Genomic DNA, 20387 nt, shown 5'->3' on the forward strand with positions numbered 1-20387 from the left:
AGAGGGATACGTATAGGTCTTTAACCTTCTATTCTCATCTGAGAGCAGGTCCCTTATCTCTATTTACAAGCTTGGCCCCAAAAGCTCTCCATCTGCCTAAAGCACAGGTCATTTCCTCTTGTTCACATTCTTCTTCCTTTCTGCAAATGTTAAGTATAAAGTTGGTAGACACTGTCTGTTGGTTTATTCCCTTATCGCTGTCAGTGTCTGCTGTCTCCTTCATTTGACTTTCCATTTCTCCTTCTGCTTCACTCCCCTTTTCTCTTTGTCTGTCTCTCTGTCTCTGTCTCTCTCTCTCTCTGACTCGTGATTGATCCTCAGACATCAGACTCGATGCTGGAGAGCTTCTCGTATACGTGTCCGTTACTCGAGCCGTTGAACGGTCTCTGTCCTTGCCCCATCCCTAACCCGTCCCTTGCTGAAAGCAGCTTGTTGTTGCCTGCCCCCCCTCCGTGATGGTTGCCAAGGGGCCCGCCCAAGCACAGCTCCTTGGGGAACCGGGGTCCCACGTTGGACATGACCCCAGCAGAGGCAGAGGCCGGTAAATAGGAAGTCACCCCCATGGAGCCTCGGAAGTCACCCCGGTTGTTGTTGAGGAGCTGTTGCTGCTGTTGCGTCTGTTGCTGCTGGGGTTGTGTCTGCTGCTTTTTGACGTAGTACGATTTGGCGCCATGTAATAGGCACTGGTCATCGCCGAAGGTTGGGATGAATGGGTTCTGGTTCACCTTATCTGGGTAGAGAGATTTAGACAAGGAGTAAGTCCCGACCCGTCGGGTACCGCCCATACCTCCTCCTCCCATCATGCCTCTATCCCTGTCCCTCATGTCTCTCTCGCCTACCGAGCGACGATGTAACCCACCTTCACCCCCACGGAACAAGCTAAACGACGAGCCCCCGCCCTTCTCTCGGTCCCCAGCTGCAAAAAACGACGTCTCCCCTCCCGCATACTGCTCGAACATCTGTGCATATGGGCTTGCACCTTCCATGTAGCGATCTTTGTCTTTCAGGCTCACGCTCCGGGGTGGAGGCAGCATGGAGGCACCCCCACCGCCTCCGAACCCTGAGCCTCCCATCCTGCCTGCCCCTTCTTTCTGCAGGTCTACGAATGTGTCATAAGAATGCTGCCTGCGCAAGACCCTGCCCCCCGGGCCGAACTTGCGCCTTTGCACCTGGGTTTGGGCCCCTCCGCCACTGCTGCCCCCCTTTCCTCCCTCCACAGAGAACTTGCTCCCTATCTGATCCAGGAGGAGATGGTTGTCCTCACTGATGTCGTACAAGTTGCCCGGCTTCTTGCACGAATCACATCGTTTGCAGGTGGCCGAACTCGGGCGGCTGGAGACTTGTCCACTCCCCCCACCTCCCCCACTGGATCCCCCACCACCCCCGGCTGCTGGGTAGCCCGTGCCCACTCCTCCCCCGTGCATGCAAACAGGCTTGCCTCCTCCGCCTCCAACCCCTCCGCTGTGGCAGTTACGGCACTCCCAATCCCCGCCGGCCAATCCACCCACCCCTCCAATGTTCTTTTCCCAGCATGCATGGCCCTGCTGCCCAGGAGATCCTCCTCCTCCCATTCCACCCTTACACTCTGTCTTCTTAGATTTACCTTTCAAGAAATCGTCCACGGGGACCAAACTAGTGCACGCTCCCCCCGACACCACCACTGCCGACTACGGCTCCACATCCGCCCCCACCCAGACCCCCTCCGCCGCCCATTCCTGGTGCATCACTTAAATCCCATGGTGACGCCCCTTCCTTGGATCGGAACTGGTCCACGTAGAAGTCCCTTAAATTCTCTTTGTCACGGAACATGTACGAGGAGCAGTTGGCCCCTCTTTGACTCTTGCGTTCCACGGGCGGTGTGGCTGAACGATGTCCCTGTGTGACTGGGTGGTGGTGATGGTGGTGGTGGATGGTGTGGTGGGTGCGCCTCCGGAAGCCCAGCTCGATCTCATCATGTTCGCGTCGGGACTTTGCGGATGCCGGCCTCTTTTTCAGGCTGTCCCTGTACTGCTTCCGCCGCTTGGCATTGCCTTCGAGATTGCCATAGGTCACGGTGTGAGTAGAGATATCCGACACATCTGAGCGGATATTCCCGTCGTCCCCTCCCGAGCCCGCCCCACCTCCCCCGCAGTACCTGTCATGTCCCGCGATAAACCCTGAACTGGACGCCCCACCTTTGAAGGAGAACTTCCCGTACAGATCGGGCAGGCCGGACTTGAAGCTCGACTGGGTGGGGTGGCCTGCAATCAGGTCAAACTTTTCCCTGTTCCTGTGTGTCAGTGACTGGCGGGGCTGGGTGGTGAAGATGGGTGCTACCCCTCCCCCTAAGCTGTCGCAATCGTACATCCCCCCCTCCAAAGAACTCGCACTCCCTAAGCTACGAGGTCGGTTAGGCAAGGGACCCGACATACCCAGAGCCAGTCCGGATCCCGTGCCCCCGTGGTGGTGCAGGTAATGATCCTGGTACAGGTTACTGTCCTTCAGGTGCAAGTTCCCAAAAGTCCTCTCCACATCACTCACGTAGTCGCTGAACATATTGTCTTCAGGCAAATATGGTGGCGGGGGCTTGCAGTCAGCATGGCTCACCAGACTGCGTCTATGTTCACTAATGTCATAGACAGCCGATTCACGGTGGCCATAGTCCAGGGCACTGTGTGGGGAGCCGTTGACCCCAGGCACGGAGGTCATATTTTTGGCGGTGCGCAGCAGACGGAGGATGTTGGAATGGGTGTTGTTCATGTTCATGGTGGCCGAGGGGGAGTTAAGGCCCGACTTGTTCTCCTCGATCTGAACGCCGTGGATGCAGCTGTAGATGCCCTGTTAGATAAAACAAAGAGAGGGATGGGTGGAGAGGAGGGAAATGAGACAAAAAAAAACATTTCAGTATGCAACAAGCATTTATGGTACAGTAAAGACCTACAATTTCCAGGTATCAATGTCCTTGTCCCATTCCCTTTCTGATAGCCTGTCATATACTGTAGGCGTAAGTATGCACATTGTTCTTACACAGTTTTGGTATGTTGCAGTAAACTTCACCAGTACATCTCCAAAATGAATTTCAGTACATTGCTTTGTATTTTATTTGACTGGAACACAATGTTCTCCAATTACGTCTGTTTTGTGTAATGTAGAGTTCAAATTTAAATCAAGAAACGAACAAAGAGTAGAGGTTAATGCCTGAAAAACACAGTGGGACTTGATAAGACTTTAATGATGAAGGGACGAAACAATTGAGTGATGGGTTCATTAAAGCTTCATACATCAAAGTCTAACCCAGCATGGTCACAGATGGAGGAGTCAAAGAGAAAGAGAAAGAAAAAATGTAGAATAAGAAAATGACAGTCAGAACACAGGCTAAAGCAATGGATGATAATAGTGTTGCAGAGAGGCTGGACAATACAGTCAATCTCTTATTTATATTTTTGATATGTCTCTCTAAAACCAAGGAGACATCAAGCAAAGTAATTGTACAACATTATCTATACCTCTTCAGAATGATCAAGATAATTGATGACTAACTACACTTTATCAATAACAATCAAATAATAAAAAGGCAGGAATTTTGATGTCTAATTTTCAAAGTGGTTGTCTGCTCAAATGATCTGAAAATATAAAAAGGTCACAATGAATTAGTACATACATATCAACAATCACGATTAGGAGCGTTAGTGACATTAGAAACATTATGGACGCTAATAGAATCCCCTCTCAAAAATGTTAAAAGGTAGCTCTCCTGTTGGGGGTGCACAGCCCTGCTGAGAGATCACGCCAGAAACGGTTTCTTGCCTGTTTCTTAGACAAATGGTTTCTTGTCTTTTTCTCTGTTCCTCGCCATGCCTACCCATTCTTCTGAGAGCTTCCTCCATGTATGTCTTATCTCCTGTGCCTCCTGTCACCCAGGTCATCCTTGCCAGCTTCAGTCTTTTCTCTTATTCATCTCTTGACCCCTTCATCTGATTGGTCTGGTACTGACATATTCTTACATCTCTTCTATCTCATTCCCTACTCTGTTATTCGCCCCTCTAGAGTCTGCCTCTTCTTTTTTATTGCCTGTTCCTTTGTCTGATTTTTCCTCATTCATTGTTTAATTTTCTGACTCCTGACCTTTTGTCAGTGCTCTGCTCCTGCGATCTTCAGTATTTGAACACATTTGTTACACAACTAAAAATAAATGTGACAATCATTCTACCTATTCTAAGATGATGAACCGTTCAGAGAGTTACTGTAGAGTTGGTGCACATCTCTCCACAGCCCACAGTCTTAACATACAATATCCACAGGGCTGTGTGTTGAGCCCACTGCTCTACACCCTGTACACGTACGACCATGTCATTAGCCACCCAGACAATGTCATAATCAAATTTGCGGATGACACCACCATGGTTGGGCTAATATTTGACGGCGTCGAAACAGCATACAGGGAGGAGATCCAGAGACTGGTGGGTTGGTGTGCAGACAACAACTTAACCTCCAAGACCAAATAAATGATTGTAGATTTTCTGGAGGAACTTCGATCCACAACCAATCCATATTAAGGGGGAGTGTGTAGAGGGTGTGCTCTGCTTTGGGTTCCTGAAAGTACATATGGATGCAGACCTCCAGTGGAGCTCCAACACCTCTGCAGTTGTGAAGAAACCCCACCAGCGTCTCCACTTCTTGAGGATCCTCAGGAAGCCTAACGTGCTGAAGCTTAAAGTGCTGACTGTATTTTACTGTGGCTCTGTGGAGTATGCTGACTTATTGCATCTCTGCGTGGTTTTCCAAAAGCACACAGAAAGACCATACAGAGGGTCATCAATACTGCCCAGAAGACCATCGGTCACCCCCTCCCCTCCCTGGAGGAACTTTACAGTAACCACTGTCTCAGGAGCACAGACAGAATCATGAGAGACAGAGACACACCAAGGACACTGGACGTTTGAACTGCTGCCCTTTGGCAGATGTTACATACAGCATAAAATAAGGACAAAGACTGAGACACTGTATACAAACATGCCACAAAATCCATTTTCTTTTTCAATGGGGTAAGTGCAACATCTGTTTATTCAATGGGCCAATGTGCAATACATTTTTTTTAGCTGCTTTATTTACCTGCTTATTCATTTTTTTTGCACTGAGGGGACTGCATTTAGAATTCTGTTGTGCAAGTGTAGATGTACAATGCTCAATGATAATAATTCAGTCATTCATTCATTCATTCTAGATGATTCAGGATTCTAGAGTGGGGCTTTGCGGGAGCCTCTGGAACCCGATTACACACAAGCTAGCTATTCAGGACTGTACCCAGCGGGTTGGGATGGGACGGGCTTTGAAACAGCCCACACCCTGCATGAAGCTGCAGGTGGTGAAAGCCGTATGGAGGCGCTCACCCTGCTGATGGAGAAGGTGACGCCAGGCTTGCCCGAGCACACGCCCATGAAACAGAAGCGCAGCTGCCAGTAGAACAGGTGCTCGGCTATGAAGGTGATGAGCGACAGCGCCATGGCTGCCCCCAGCATGTAGAAGACGCCGGCCATGTTGTCGACGTCCAGCTGACTGCTCATCACCTCGTTCTTCTCGTTGTGACAGATCCCCGTCAACCACAGAGCCTCCAGCTCCTCCATCTCACCTGCAGGGGGAGAGAGGGAGAGAGAAAGAGAGATGGACAGAGACAGAGAGATACAGAGGGTGGCAGAAAGGGGTGGAAGCCAGAGAGAACAGACAGAAAAGGAAGATGGAAGTGATGGAATGAAGAAGAGTAAGGGACAAAAGGGAGGTGTGGAAGGATGGATGGATTATGGAAAGAGAGAAAAATGGCTCTCACAATGGAGAGATTGTGACAGGTAAGATGGTGTTTGTTTTTGGTGAAGGACAAAGAGGTTGAGAGAACAAAGAGAAATTAAGATGAATGTGACATCCTGTGTTTTGGGCGTGAAAACAGTGACATTTTGGTGCATTTTGTTTAAATCTGCGTCATGATAACCCCCCCCTTTTTTTTAATGGCTGTGTGGCTAATGTCCTCTGGCTGATCCTTCTTGAGCTTATGCAATAATGCATGTTTGCTTATATTTGCTTGTGTCTGTCTTCATCTGTGCCTGTTTGTTTAGAATTCTAATTCGGTAAACAAACAAAGGCCCCTGGAATGTGTGACATTTGTCATGTCACATTACTCCCGACGCAAGACCCCCCCCCCCCCACGGATCGGCTCCTCATTACCGATTGATTACAAGTGTCACTTGTGATTTGGCTCCCGGAGGCTAATGGGTGGGGACCTTAAGAACCTGGAGGTCTTCAAATAAATCAAAGACACCAGGAGCACGCACGTAGGCCTTGATAGATGAGGGTCAAGAGCGTTGGAGTGGTTCAGCTGCTGTTGTCACGCCCCCCGTACAAAGCGGATCTTCTTGAGTGCTCCCCAAGTCATTCTGACGCCCCGGCTGCTGAACTGATGCCTTTTTTCGTCAGTGGCCTACTTAAAGAGCGTGACAGAAAAGATCTGAAAAGACCTACAGCCTTTTCCAGCCTAAGAGCTATATCTTTCTCAGCCGCATATATTAGTTATCTCTTGGTGAAGGAGACTTGTGCGGCTCTGAGAGCCGGCTCCCCTCGGAGGGGCGTGTATGTATGAGAGAGAAAGAGGAGGGAGACAGGAATCAAGGGAGAAGAACTTCAGCTGTTCACATGTGCGGTGCATGTTTCTGACTGTGTGTGTGTGTGTGTGTGTGTGTGTGTGTGTGTGTGTGTGTGTGTGTGTGTGTATGCGTAGTCTGGCACAAGTACTTTTGACGTCATCCCCAATCCACTTGAGAGCCACCACAAGCTTGCCTTGACTCATCTGAACTGGACACAATTCCCAGTCGTGGATTCTATATAAAATTATATAATTCCAGTGGCTACAAAATAACAATGCATGGCACACTTGGACGAACCTACGGAAGACCTCCAAACAGGCAGATGCCACAGACTGAGCTAACTAATGTGTGTTGCTAGCAGTGCCACATGCATGAACAGTCACTCAAAAGGTAGCCCAGTAACTAGGCCAGAGCTAATTTAGGCTAGCAAGAACAGCACGATCCAGCTCTGATAGATGTAGAGCATGCGGTCAAGGATGTCAAATCCAGTCAGTGTTATTTGTGCTCCGAGTGGAACAGGTGTTCTTTGTATGACTTCAGGTCAGGTTTGAAGTAGTTTGTTTACTGTTCAGATGTCAGAAAACAGGATTGTGAAGGATTCCATTGCTCATTTAACAGAAGAAACAGGAAGCAGTGGAAACAGTGGAATACAATAAGCAGACCAATGTTTATATATATATATATATATATATATATATATATATATATATATATATATATATATATATATATATATATATATATATATTTGTGTGTGTGTGTGTGTGATGTAAAATTAAAATTCACTGTAACAAACCTGGTTTCAAGTTACTTTATGCACAGTATACACATACACTACACAGTCCCTGTCATGTCCTATTTGGGAGTGAGCATGACGCCTGCCTTCTTTGGGGGGAGCTATTCAAGAACCTTTAGGAGTTCTAAAAGATTAATAGAACCTTAATAGTACAATTAATCATACAAGAAAGCAGAAGTTCTAGATTATGTGTACCGGTATATATGAAAGTTTGTGAAACACCCAACCCATTGCTATATATATATATATATATATATATATATATATATATATATATATATATATATATATATATATATATATATATATATATTTTACTCAACAAAAGTAATTTCTCTCTCCAAACACCATAAATCTGCTAAGTGCAAAAGTATCTTGTGGCACCTCCTTTTGCAGCCATTATTTAAACTTAACGACTTTGGTTGAAACGAGTGTCTCACTGGGGATTTTTGCCCTCTCCTCCTTGCAGAACTCCATCAGTTGAGAGAGGTTAGAGGAACATCTGGCATGTACCACCCACTTCAGATCTTGCCACAGCATTTTTATGGGATTGAAGTTTGAACAGGGCCAATCCAGCATGTAAATCTTCTTTTACTTAAGCCATTTCTTGGTAGTTTTGCTGAGATGCTTTGGGTTATTGTCTTGTTGCATAATCCATTTTCATCCCTGCTTCAACTCCCGGACTGACAGCAAGAGATTCTGGTCAAGAATGTGTTGATAGGCCTGATAATTGATGGTTCCTTGGATGATATTTATCCAGGTCGTCCAGGTCCGGATGCAGAAAAGCAGGGCCAGACCTTCACATTTCCACCACCATGCTTCACTGTTAGGAGGAGGTTCTTCTCTTTATATGCAGTGTTGACTTTTCTCTAAACATGGCACCTGTGACTGTGGCCAAATAATTCAGTTTTAGACTCATCTATCCAGACCATGGATTTCCAGAAAGCCTCAGGTTTGTCCAAGTGCTCTGGCAAAGTTTAAAACAGGCAGCTTTGTTTGTTCTTGAGAGCAGAAGCTTCCTGCTAGCAGCTCTCCCATGAATGCCGTGTTTATTGATTTTTTGCTTGTAGACGCATGTACATTTTTCCCAGATGCTGCCAGAGAGGTGATGTGTGGGTTGGCCTCGACCTGAATTATTATTTTTCTTGTGCTTTTTGGTGTAAGTTGATGGTCTTCCACCTCTCAGCAGAGATGCCATGATGCTGAGTGACCTCTATTTGTAAATGATTTGTCTTACAGTGGGTGAATGGAGCTCGAATCTTTTGGAAATGGTTTTGTAGCTTTCGTCGGCTGTCAGCGCTTTCATCTTGATGTCCTCTGAGGTCTCCTTTCATATCAGCATTGTTGATCTGTGCTTTATGCCTTGACATGACAGTGGTTTGGTGGGTTTTCTCTCACTTGTAATCAGTGTGGCTCAAATCTTGGTCTGCTTAATTGACTTCTTGAGCACTCACACGTGTTTCACATGAGTCTTTTACCTAATTGACTTTACTAATGCAGCTGTGGTTCATTTACTTTTACACATGCTCTGACTCCATGTTTCATGTAGTCTGCTGGAAACTCACACATTTCCCTCAAAACAAGTAAATGGAATTGATGACATTTCATATACAAAAACTGGTGATGATAAAATAAGAGCATCCTGGTAAAGCAACAGAAAAATCTAAACTACTCAATGAGTTGACAAACTCGTATATATATATATTTCATATGAAAAGCATTCCAAATTCAAAATAATAAGAAAAAGCATTCCAAGTAAGTACTTAGGTAAGATACAAAGAAAGTGTAGTCAAGTACCACTTTGTGCTTGCACAGCTGATGAAGGTCAGAAACATCCTGTTGCTCTAGAAATGTTGTGTACTTCACTACAATTTAATATAAATATATTAAGCCTGCACCTGTGTTGTCTTCACTACAATTATATATACACACACACACACACACACACACACACACACACACACACACACACACACACACACACACACACACACACACACAAAGCATATATACAAAGCCTCTACAAAGTATTAACCAGAAGGCATTCACTGCAGTGCCTGTGTATAGAGAATTAATGTTAACAGGTTGTCTCTGCTCTTGTCCAGTCGCGAAAATGAAGCATGATTAATTTCTGTGGCGTTTCTCAAATAAGAGGAGCAGGCCTCACCATCTCCAAACAGCTGCAGAATGGCCAGGTCCACCGGTCTCTTCCAGCCTGCGTCTTTCTGGATGGCGATTCCATAGCCCGTAGTAGCGAATATATAACCACTGCCAATGGTCACCAGCTTGCATCCTTCATCTCTGCCTGCCATGTAGTTCAACACAGCGGCATCGTAGATAAAAGCGTCCAGTTTGCTGGCGAGAACAGAGAGGGAAAGATGATTCTACCGCTGCAGTGGTCTCCGCTGTAGCTAACACAGTACTGTACTTGTGTTGTCTTAACCCACATACATATAGTGTGTTGAATTAACACCAAGCATTGAATTATTTCATATCATTATTGTAAAGCTACACATACAGAAGTTTTATTTTGCTTTCTGGGCAAGGCCAAACTACAGATGAAGTGTAGCTGCTTTATCTGTAGCATCAGGGGGTGCTTGTACACGCAAGTGTAATGTACAGTAAATTGTCAACGTTTTTTTTTTGTGTGTGTGTTTTGCATGTGCTTTAATCCTGTATTTGGACACAGTTCCAAATGACAACCAAAAAAGCCTGCACACTGCTTTAAACGCATCATGACCCATTTGTGTGGTGTCGAGGACGGCAGGGTGCGCCCCTGTGGGGTTCCGCTTCTGAACAACTCGTCTGAGTCACACCAGGAAATGTGAAATCACGGACTCCACTATCAGAAGAGCAGCGCACACAATGAACAGGTGACGGATGTGGCAGCTTTTCAAGGTCTGCTTCTTTATTTTTAAACCGCAGGCGTTAAGATAGCATATATTACACTAGCAAAAAGTACTGAGACGTGTGTAACTCAGCGCAAACATACTTTGAGAGCAAAATGTCATTGTAGATCCACCCGTGGATCCATCCTTGGGCTCTCCACCATTCGTTTTGGCGTGATGGTTGAGAGAAAATGTGCTTCTTTCACATCTCACTTCTTTTTCTCTATGGAGATCACTCTACCTCTGCCGTCTGTCTGCCGACCATGAAGTAATGCAATCAACCCCCTAATGTGGCAACAATCGAATGCCTGAGAAGTATTGATGGTTGCCCATCTTGCAGTCAACAACTCCATCGTGTGTATGTATGATCCTTTGAAGTCTTAACCCTGACAACTATCAACCCCCCCCCCCCCCCCCACATACATTGACCCCTCCTTAAACTCCTCTTCCCCCTCTCCTTCATCCCCCACTTACCCCTCCTTAAACTCATCCTCATCCTCTTTCCTCCTCCCACATTTCCTGATGTATATAAGGTCCTCACAAATAGACTACGCCCGGCCTGGTCGTGATCAACCATATGCCATATACTATGTGTGTCAATAAACTCGTCAATGCTGAAGTCGTCCAGTCTCCTGAATCTGGACCTGATTCCTGAAGGCGGAATTTCTAACAAGGTGGAGCCGCCATCTTAGGTTCAACAATGAGTGTCTGAATTCATCATCTCTACTTCTGCTGGTATTTTAGGCCAATCAGTCTTCCCTCCTTTGTTCAGGACATGAACATCAGGATGTGAACAGCTGGCTTTGGGATTGTTCAGTTGCTGTGTACATGCAGTGACATATCCTGACATCTGTTCTCAACTGCACTGAATAACTGTCCTCGTCTTGGCAATTTCTTCTGTTGTAGTACTAATAATGAAGTAATTAATCAATTAATTAATTAACTGGTTGGTTTTTCAAATGTTAATTTGCTAAAAGCTAATTTGTATACATCACGGAACTGTAATCTGACCTGTAAATAGAGACGAGTTCCAAAGACTTTAGTAGAGTCCTGTTTTCATTTAGTATGCAATGCTGGTGTTAATACATGTTGACACTTTACATATGATATGTAGCATCCTACATGACAGTTTAGTGTGTGAATGATTGTTAAGCCTGTATAGCAGTGCTGACGTATGTTGATGATATGCCACAACTGCAAATGTGTATGGTTTAACTACACAGTATAGTGGCCAGTCCAGTGTTTCATTAAGTCCATGCATTAAATCATCTTGAAATCCACCAACCTTGGACGATCATCAGTTACCACCCACTCACTTACATTTATGTCTTATCCTCTCTCTCTCTCTCTCTCTCTCTCTCTCTCTCTCTCTCTCTCTCTCTCTCTCTCTCTCACCCAGTCTTCAAGCTCTGGAGGGCCTCGTCTACATTTTTCTGGTGGAAGCTGGTCATGTAGCTGTGCATCTCTTTGTAGTTGTTCCTAATGTTCCTTTCCGTGCTGCCATTGGGAACCGTGCCGAATCGAAACGGGGGAGAGAAGTCGTTCGGGCGCTGGAACTGAGGTGGGGGGTGGGAGCGGAGATAAGGGAGGTGGGGGTGGAGTTAGGGGGTGGGGGCAGGGATTATGGGGTGGAGGCAAGGATAAGGGTGGGGGTGGGGATAAGTGGGTGGGGCGGAGATAGGGTGGGGGCAGGGATAAGAGGGGTGGGGCGAGAGTGGGGGCGGAGATAGAGTGGGGGCGGGGATGAGGCAAAAAGTGTGAGCCGCATGCAGAAAAGAGAATCAAGCAGAAGGCTAAACTAGTTAAGACCGCATTTATTAAGTCAGCTTCAGACTCTAATGTGTAATCAACAGTAGGGCCAAATTAATTCAAATGAATAGCTTATGGGGAGGATTAATACCTATCATGCTTTCAAACACACATAAGAAATGTTGAGTTATTGTTAAAATTCTATGGTAGTTTTGGTAGCAAAGAGAAAACTTTGCTGCTTTAGACCTTAAAAGAAAAATATGTTTTTCATGTTTTCTTTCATTTCATGAGGAAACAGTGTCAGTGTATACTGTAAATTCATGTTGCTACATCCACATAAACACACACCAGCTTTGTCAGGCATGAAAAAAAAGAAAGCACAACTTTAAAGAGGAGTAAAATCTCAGCACATGCATAATTCAGTGCTTACAACAGCCTTGCAATTCTCCTTGACTTGCCTGTTTTAGCAGCTGTAACCCAGTTCCAATTAGCCCAGTAATTTCTCATTTATAAAGGCCAACTATGAAGCCACAAGAATAACACATACACCAAATACAATGAGGACAGACATGGCAATTAACATTACCAACCACTGGCAAATTACACGTAATTTAACTGAATTTACTTACATCTAAATTGCAATGAAAAACGTATACAGCATACATAATGTAGTACCATATGAGTCAAAAGTGCATTGTTTCCACAGCTTGTCATCCTAATACAGACTGACAAATTTAGACCATACTGAACTAAATCTGGTCTTTTCTATCAGTATCCTTCTTGCATGATGTCAGTTGCAGTACACATGATATTTCCATTCTCATTAAGGAGAGGAAATATATCAATGGAACATCTGAGTTACTTGTTCCAAACACCAATAATTACTCTTCTAGAAGTATCAGGTAATTGTATTGTTCTTTAAAAGAAAAGTTGAGATAACAGCAAATGATGGTCAAGTACTGCGTACTGATACGACTGCTTACGCTTAAGATGTATTGGTAGGCAGATCACAGATTTTAACCTCTCAAAGCTACGTACGTGTTTTACAATTAAATCAGCTAAACGCTGTCATTCTTCAAGTTTATTTTGACATAAACTGACGTTAGTGCTGCTAAGTTTACGCACAGCTATCAAAGTGAAAGTAACATGTTCAGTGTAACCACTCGTGTGTACATTAAAAACCAAAACTGCAAGCTCTAAAAAATCAATCTCATGGTTTGTCTGCTGGGGCTTTGTGGCATTTACAGGTGAAACCACGATACCTTTTTGTCACTGAGGCCAGACACCTGATCAACATATTCCTCTTGGATCATGAAGGGCTGCCAGGTTAGCTGTGTAGCTGGCGAGGAAGATGACGGCGAAGAAGGCCCACACGGACACCATGATCTTACTGGTGGTGCCCTTGGGGTTCTGAACGGGCACAGAGTTGTTGAAGACCAGACCCCAGAGCAGCCATATGGCCTTACCGATAGTGAACGAGGGGCCCCCAGGTTCTGGAGATGAGACATAGATGGGGCAGAGGGGTGGGGTGGTGGGGTGGAAAGACAGAGTTTAAGAGGATGAGGAGAGTGAAGAGAGGCACAGAGGAAAAGAAGTGAAGGACAGGGTACAAGAAGCAGGGATGGAGGTGATCAAGGGAGATGGTGGGAGAGAGAAGGAGCATAAGTAATGTTTAGTTAGATATATTTATAAGTTAGATTATATGTATGTGAGCATAATTCATGTTCTAGAACAGTCACAATAGTGATTTTGGGTGAACAAATGCAGTCTGAAAGCTAGATTGAGAGAGAGAGAGGAGAGAGAGAGAGAGAGATAGAGAGAGAGAGCTCTGTGGTAATTATAGAGTCAGAACAGTGTTTTAAACTCCAACACGCTTATGTAATGGAGGCGTGTCATTATGCACACGCCCGTGGGCGCGAGAGAAATCAGCGGGCCGTGTTTCACCTTCATGTTTCAGCTTATGGCCAGTTTCAAGTGGCCTGCAGGACATACAGGACAGGCTACAATTGGAAACTACAATATGACCCCAACTGAGTTTATCTGAATAAGTTTAGTTATGTATTTTTAACAAGTCAGCACTGGGATCTAAATAAACTCTATGTATTATTCTTTATACTTAAAATTTATACTTATGCCTTTTAAAATTATTTTTACAACCTTGGTCAGTACACTGTAAAAATAATAATTGTTTAAAAATAAAGTGTCTGAGATACCTTAAACATTTGAATAAATATATAAAAAAATAACAAGACATTGTGCTGTTAACTAATTTTAACTTTAATAGGCCTTACATTTACTGTTTTAAGTCAGCAATTTGTTAAAGTGTATGATGGAGAGAAGCCTATATTGTCTATATTGGTTGTATGGACCTCACTGGATTGGTTGTGACATGCAGGCTACAGTGTCACAGGGTGTTTAATAGGTGTTCTCCGACTCTGGAAGTGTGAGTGTGTGTGTGGGTGTGTGGTGGGGGGTGTGTGTGTGTGTGTGGGTGTGGGTGTGTGCGCACCTCGGCCATCTGCAAGACAGCGATTATAACCGACAGGACTGAAGTACTCAAATACAAAGACAGCCACTGCTGAGACAATCAGAAGCATCACGAACATCATCACCCAGACGTCGGCACTAAAGGGCTCTGAAAGAGAGAAAGAGCATGTGTGTGTGAGAGAGAGAGAGACAGACAGATAGAGAGAGAGAGAGAAAGGAGAAAGGGAGTGAGAGGAAGACATAGAGGGTCTTATAGATGAAGTGCGCTTGTTAAGACATGAAGAAGTGATCTTGTCTTAAATGCCACTTCATTTGACTTATTGAGTATGTCTGACTGCCAGATAATGTGTGTCAGGAGGGGGCCTTTGTACTGCTGGATGGCCTGTTCTCAACATGTCTAACACTGAAATGTTCTCAGTCAGCTAAACAAAATAAGAATGTATATGTATTAACATTTGTGTCTGTGCGTGTGTATTCCTTACCAAGAAAAGCAGAAGGGGAAACTGTACCATTGCTACGTGAGACCATGACACTGATACCCGTCTCTATGAAGGGCACAGAGAAGTCAATGACCTCTGACCTTTCCTCATTGATGGTCAGAGAGCCAACTGCCATGTGGGCATTCTTAAACACCACCTACAGTTTGAGAGAGAAGGGAGATGGAGGGAGAGAGTAAGAGTGTGTGTGTCGAGGGGGTAGAGAGAGGGAGAGAGAGATATAACAGAAGAACATGTTACGGAAAAGCAACATGGACATGACGTACATGACTGCACTGATGAATGAAACTGCAGAAGAAAAGAAGACACTGGAAAACTGAAAAAGACCAGAGTGAGAACCGATGTCCAATAGAACATCCCAAACCACAGCAGGACAAAGGAGACAGGCAGAAAAACAAGCCAGGTTACTCCAGTGACTCGTTGTCCCCCTGCTCCACACACACACACACACACACACACACACACACACACACACACACACACACACACACACACACACACACACACACACACACACACACAAACACACTGCTCCCCCCAGACCCATCTTGTTTTCAGGTCTGTTCAGCTTTAAATATCGACGGCCCTAGGCTACACGGTAAAATGGGGGCGAGGCAGACTGAGTTAACGAGGTGGACATATGCTTCGGAGACACTCCGTCCACACTCTGCCCCAGTGCCACATCATAAAAGATGCCATCATCTGCATGTACATTCAAATAAAAGTGTGTGTGTGTGTGTGTGAGAGAGAGAGAGAGAGAGAGAGAGAGAGGGAGAGAGAGAATGTGCTTGTGTGTGTTTATTGGGGGCATTAATAATAAGATATTGTGACATCTTTCGACATCATGCACACATATTGAGCAACAAGTACTCAGAAGCAAACAGCAGCCTGCACCAAATGCTGGAACAGATGTGATGATAATTAATATGACTCCCAATGAACAGGAATGAGACAAACATGCCACATTAATTTAAAATGTTGACTAGTGCGTGCCTCTGTAATGGCTATTATTTGATATCTATGAAATCTAATCTGTGAATTCAAGTACCAGCTGGGCATTTCCTTGCTGTCACCCACCCTCAATTCTGATTGGTCTACACCAGATCTGGCTCCGCCCAAGGACTAGTTACTTATGGTCGCTTGCAGCTGCTTCTTGTTTATGGTCCCATCAGGAATCCCCTGTTTGCTTTGGGTCTTTGTAAAGTCTTGTGGATATAATGCAAACGCTTTGTCCTTTCCCCTAGTTCCTTTGTTGTTTCAAGCTTAATTTTCCTTGTTTGTGTTTTCAGTATGCTGCCTGTTTGCAGCACATCTGCACGTACTGTATGTGAACAGGCAGTGAACAGTGAACAACACATCTGCACGTATGTGAACAGGCAGTGAACAGTGAACAACACATCTGCACGTATGTGAACAGTGAACAACACATCTGCACGTATGTGAACAGTGAACAACACATCTGCACGTATGTGAACAGTGAACAACACATCTGCACGTATGTGAACAGGCAGTGAACAGTGAACAACACATCTGCACGTATGTGAACAGGCAGTGAACAGTGAACAACACATCTGCTTGTGCTGACCCCGTCTGCCTGCTGCCTAATCTAACAGATTCTCTATAAGGCCCCAACAGCAGGATTTGCCAACTGCAACCACTTCAACTCTTTCTCTCTCTCTCTCTCTCTCTCTCCTCTCTCTCTCTCTCTCTCTCTCTCTCTCTCTCTCTCTCTCTCTCTCTCTCTCTCTCTCTCTCAAAACTCTACCCCTTGCTTTTTCAGAAACACTTCATATTCTATCAACCTCATGCATGAGCTAGAAAAGCTCAAATAAAGATGCAGTAACTACTGCCACTGCTCTTTAGAACCATTTTAAATAAAAGACAGTATCTGCTACCGCTTTTAAGTACCATTTAAAATAAGACAGAGTACCCACTCCTACCCTTAACAAGTATTTTAAATCACAAGCCCTAAAGCCCTTCACAAACATGACCGGCAGCAGCACACATCGGTGTACCGGAGCCCTGTATAATTTGACTTTAGACGCTGCACTGCAAAACCACACACTGCTCATCTCGTCTCGAGTCAAGCTTGCGGATACCCATCTCAGCGTGAACACTGGCACGCCTCAGCTTCTCCTGCGTTACCGTTGGGAGTGGCATAATGTGGCGGGTAACAAAGGGTGCCTGATAACGGCTCGCTGCAAGGGGACCGAAAGGTCCAATAGACGTAAGGCAAAATGTGCTTACGCAGCAAACTGGCTGCGGTTTTTTGAATCAGCGTTATCAGGTCCTTCAGTAACCATATGAGCATGTCATGGGGAAAACAGGGGGAGCTAGGAAATAGCCTTAGTGGCCTGGGAGGAGCATGGGGCAAAGTAAATCTAAAATCATATTTTAAAACGAAACATAAAAAAACAGCTGTAGTCCCTTACAAACCCTTTCCAGTCAGGGTGTGTCATGTAAGTCAATCATCCAGTTGCAATTGAAAACCCATCTCAGGAAAACCCACCACACGGAATGACCATTTATCCACAGTGTGTTCACACCGAGCCCCTCTCTCCATGATATGGGATGGTCGTGGAACAGCTCGGTCAGACTCTTCTGGAAGCCGTCACCCACCTCGCCAACCAAGCCGTTCCACGTGCCATTGATCTTCTTGCCGTGCTTCCCGTTGGTCACCAGGTAGAGGTCGTAGGTGAACTTCACTGTCTTGGCAATCTTCTTGAGGATGTCTATACAGAAGCCCTTACAGCAGCGCTTGATGTAAATCCCTGAATCTCCGGTTTGATTTCTGAGAGAAGAAGGAAGCAGGCACATGTGAGAAGGGCAAAGGTTCAGGACACGTCTCCTTTAGGCTGTTAACCACGAGCAATGAGACACGATTTTAAATTAAATTACCTTAAAGATAAGAGCGACTGACAGATCACTGTTGGGACACTTAGCTGAGACTTGTGCCCAAAGTGGCTTTTGCATTAACCAATAATGGGGTCACTTAATCGGGGCAACCTGGGGTTAAGTGTCTTGCTTAAAGGCACAGTGGCGGGTAAAACGTGTTATGCAATAGGACCAGATGCCTTTTAGTTCTATGGTTTGTGACTAACTGCTGGGTTAGTTCTACCCATGAAAACCTGAGGGCAAACATTTTTCTCTATATACACATTTTATATTCAGTTTGAGAATGAAACCACATAACTGTAGTTAAAGGAACCATATTAGTACCAAGCAAATGTATCAATATATTACAAAATATTAGCATGTAATAAAGAAGTTGTATAGTTAATAATGGTCAACTAATACCTTTAAAGATAAAATGATAACAGATGACATTTTCTAAACAAATGACAGGTCTATACAGCTACTGACTAAAGTCAGCACTTAAACTGGACATCAGTCTCTAATGGGACAACAGACTCAACACTATGTTCAGTTTACTGTCTTAGTCAATAGCAAGAGCATGTAGCTAATTGGTAGCTAATTAATCTTATAATAATATCAATCTAACCCTGTTGTGAAGTAACTTATTGTTAGCACATGACAATCATTGTTCTACTCTGTTGTGGTCAATGCTAGCACAGACAGCAATTGTGAATAATCTGACAAAAAAAAATAGATTAAGGTCTATATTTAGCAATGAAAATGAAAAGTACAACTGATTCTTGCAAACACCCAAAAAAAACTGAAATCAAATTAGCAGATTGTTCCATTTTAAGGTAAATAAACACAGAAGAAAAACATCAGTGTGATGACAGAGGATCTTAGAAGGATCCGTTAGCAGAGTAAATTTATATTCAAAGGCAAACTTATCAAAGTATTGCCAAACATTTAGTAAAGCATTATCAAGCTATTCTTGTCTCTAAAGCCTTCTGTGTACTTACCTTAGCCTGTCTTCTGGATTCTGATTCACATTTTGCCCCGGGTACTTTTTCTATCTTTGTCTGCTCTGGCTCGTTTCGGATTTTTGCCTCGTCTTGCCCTTTTGAAAAGCTTTCCATTAAATATAATTGTATCTCTTGGTTCAGCAGTTCCACTTGGCCATTAGACGGGGGTGATAGCCTGAAGTGAGACTAATGTTATTGTTAAGTAGGAAACAAAATGAATGCCACACTCTGGATGTGAACTGTGTGTCCCTGTCCGAAATTATGTCGTTGGAAATATCGAAACGTATTTAGAGATTGTCCTTGCTGTTGGAATAGTTGTAGGGAGCTTTAGCAAAGGAATGAGCCTGCAGTCCTTTGAGAAACGGTCAATAACTACCGTAAAACGTGTTACCTTGCAAGCGGGGTAGGTCGGTGATTAAGTCAATTGCCAGATGAGACCACGGGCGATGGGGAATAGGAAGCTGTTCTAGTAACCCTGTCAGCGGGTGACACTGCATTTTGTTTTGGACACACACCTCACACTGCTTTACACAGTCTGCTAGTTGCTGGGATTGGTCAGGCCAGTAGTATTTATTCTGCACTAGTGACAGAGTACGCTGAGTTCTAGGATGACCTGCAGTGGGAGAAGTGTGAATCCACTGAATGAGCTGTGAGCATAGAGAAGAGGGCACGTACTGTTAATCTGGAGGAGAGCTGTCGGTGGAAGTTCTGTAGATTGTTCCTGTAGGATTTGTGTCTCTATGTCCCATTGTATGGGGGCTACAATGATGGAGGAAGGAATTATGGGAGTGGGGGATTCTGAAGTGTGGTCGTTTTGCATTCGAAACAAGGTGTCTGCCTTAATATTCAGAGTGTAGTTAAACCGTGAAAAAAAAAACTAAGCCCAATGGGCCTGCCTGGCATTTAATCGTTGCTCTGCCTGTAGATATTCCAGGTTCTTGTGATCAGTAAGTATGAGAAAAGGGTGCGCGGCACCCTCTAGCCAATGTCGCCACTCCTCAAGGGCTAATTTAATAGCCAGCAGCTCCCTGTTACCCATGTCATTGTTCCTTTCTGCCGGGGGGAGCTTGTGGGAATAAAAAGAGCAAGGATGTAATTTCATTGGTGTGCCATGATGTTGGGATAAGATTGCGCCAACACTTGTCTCAGAGGCATCCATGTCCAACAAAAAGGGTAAAGAAGGATCGGGCATTTTGAGACTGGGTGCTGCGGTGAAGTGTCCTTTCACAAAGGCATTCCAAGTCTCAGGATTCCAGTTCAAAGCACAGGGATTTCCCTTTAGAAGTGAGGTAAGGGGCAACTGAACCATATGATCATAGCAAACATAGCCACTCCCTGCAGACCAATGATGTAGCCTAGAAACCTCACTTCTGACTGGTGAAAGACACATTTCTCCAGTTTTACATACATCTCGCGGACGGTGCTTTGACATGACATCTGTGTTTCTCTATATTGCAAGAATAAACTAGAATATTGCCAAT

The 20387-nt window shown here is 44.7% G+C and overlaps 1 protein-coding gene across 1 annotated transcript in view; it reads right to left on the bottom strand.

Annotated features, from left to right (window-relative positions):
• Positions 1-616: 616 nt before the first annotated feature.
• LOC143484135 (glutamate receptor ionotropic, NMDA 2B-like) overlaps positions 617-20387 on the bottom strand; it is a 37433-nt gene continuing 17662 nt past the window's right edge. Inside the window, 10 exon segments of the mRNA XM_076982680.1 lie at positions 617-730; positions 1604-2817; positions 5370-5608; positions 9575-9762; positions 11691-11851; positions 13307-13360; positions 13362-13537; positions 14554-14679; positions 15014-15167; positions 17648-17819. Of these exon segments, the coding sequence (XP_076838795.1) occupies positions 1633-2817; positions 5370-5608; positions 9575-9762; positions 11691-11851; positions 13307-13360; positions 13362-13537; positions 14554-14679; positions 15014-15167; positions 17648-17819 (2455 nt within the window). The 3' untranslated portion in view covers positions 617-730; positions 1604-1632.

The sequence above is a fragment of the Brachyhypopomus gauderio genome, chromosome 20 (genome assembly GCF_052324685.1).
Source record: "Brachyhypopomus gauderio isolate BG-103 chromosome 20, BGAUD_0.2, whole genome shotgun sequence".
Classification (NCBI taxonomy): Eukaryota; Metazoa; Chordata; class Actinopteri; order Gymnotiformes; family Hypopomidae; genus Brachyhypopomus; species Brachyhypopomus gauderio.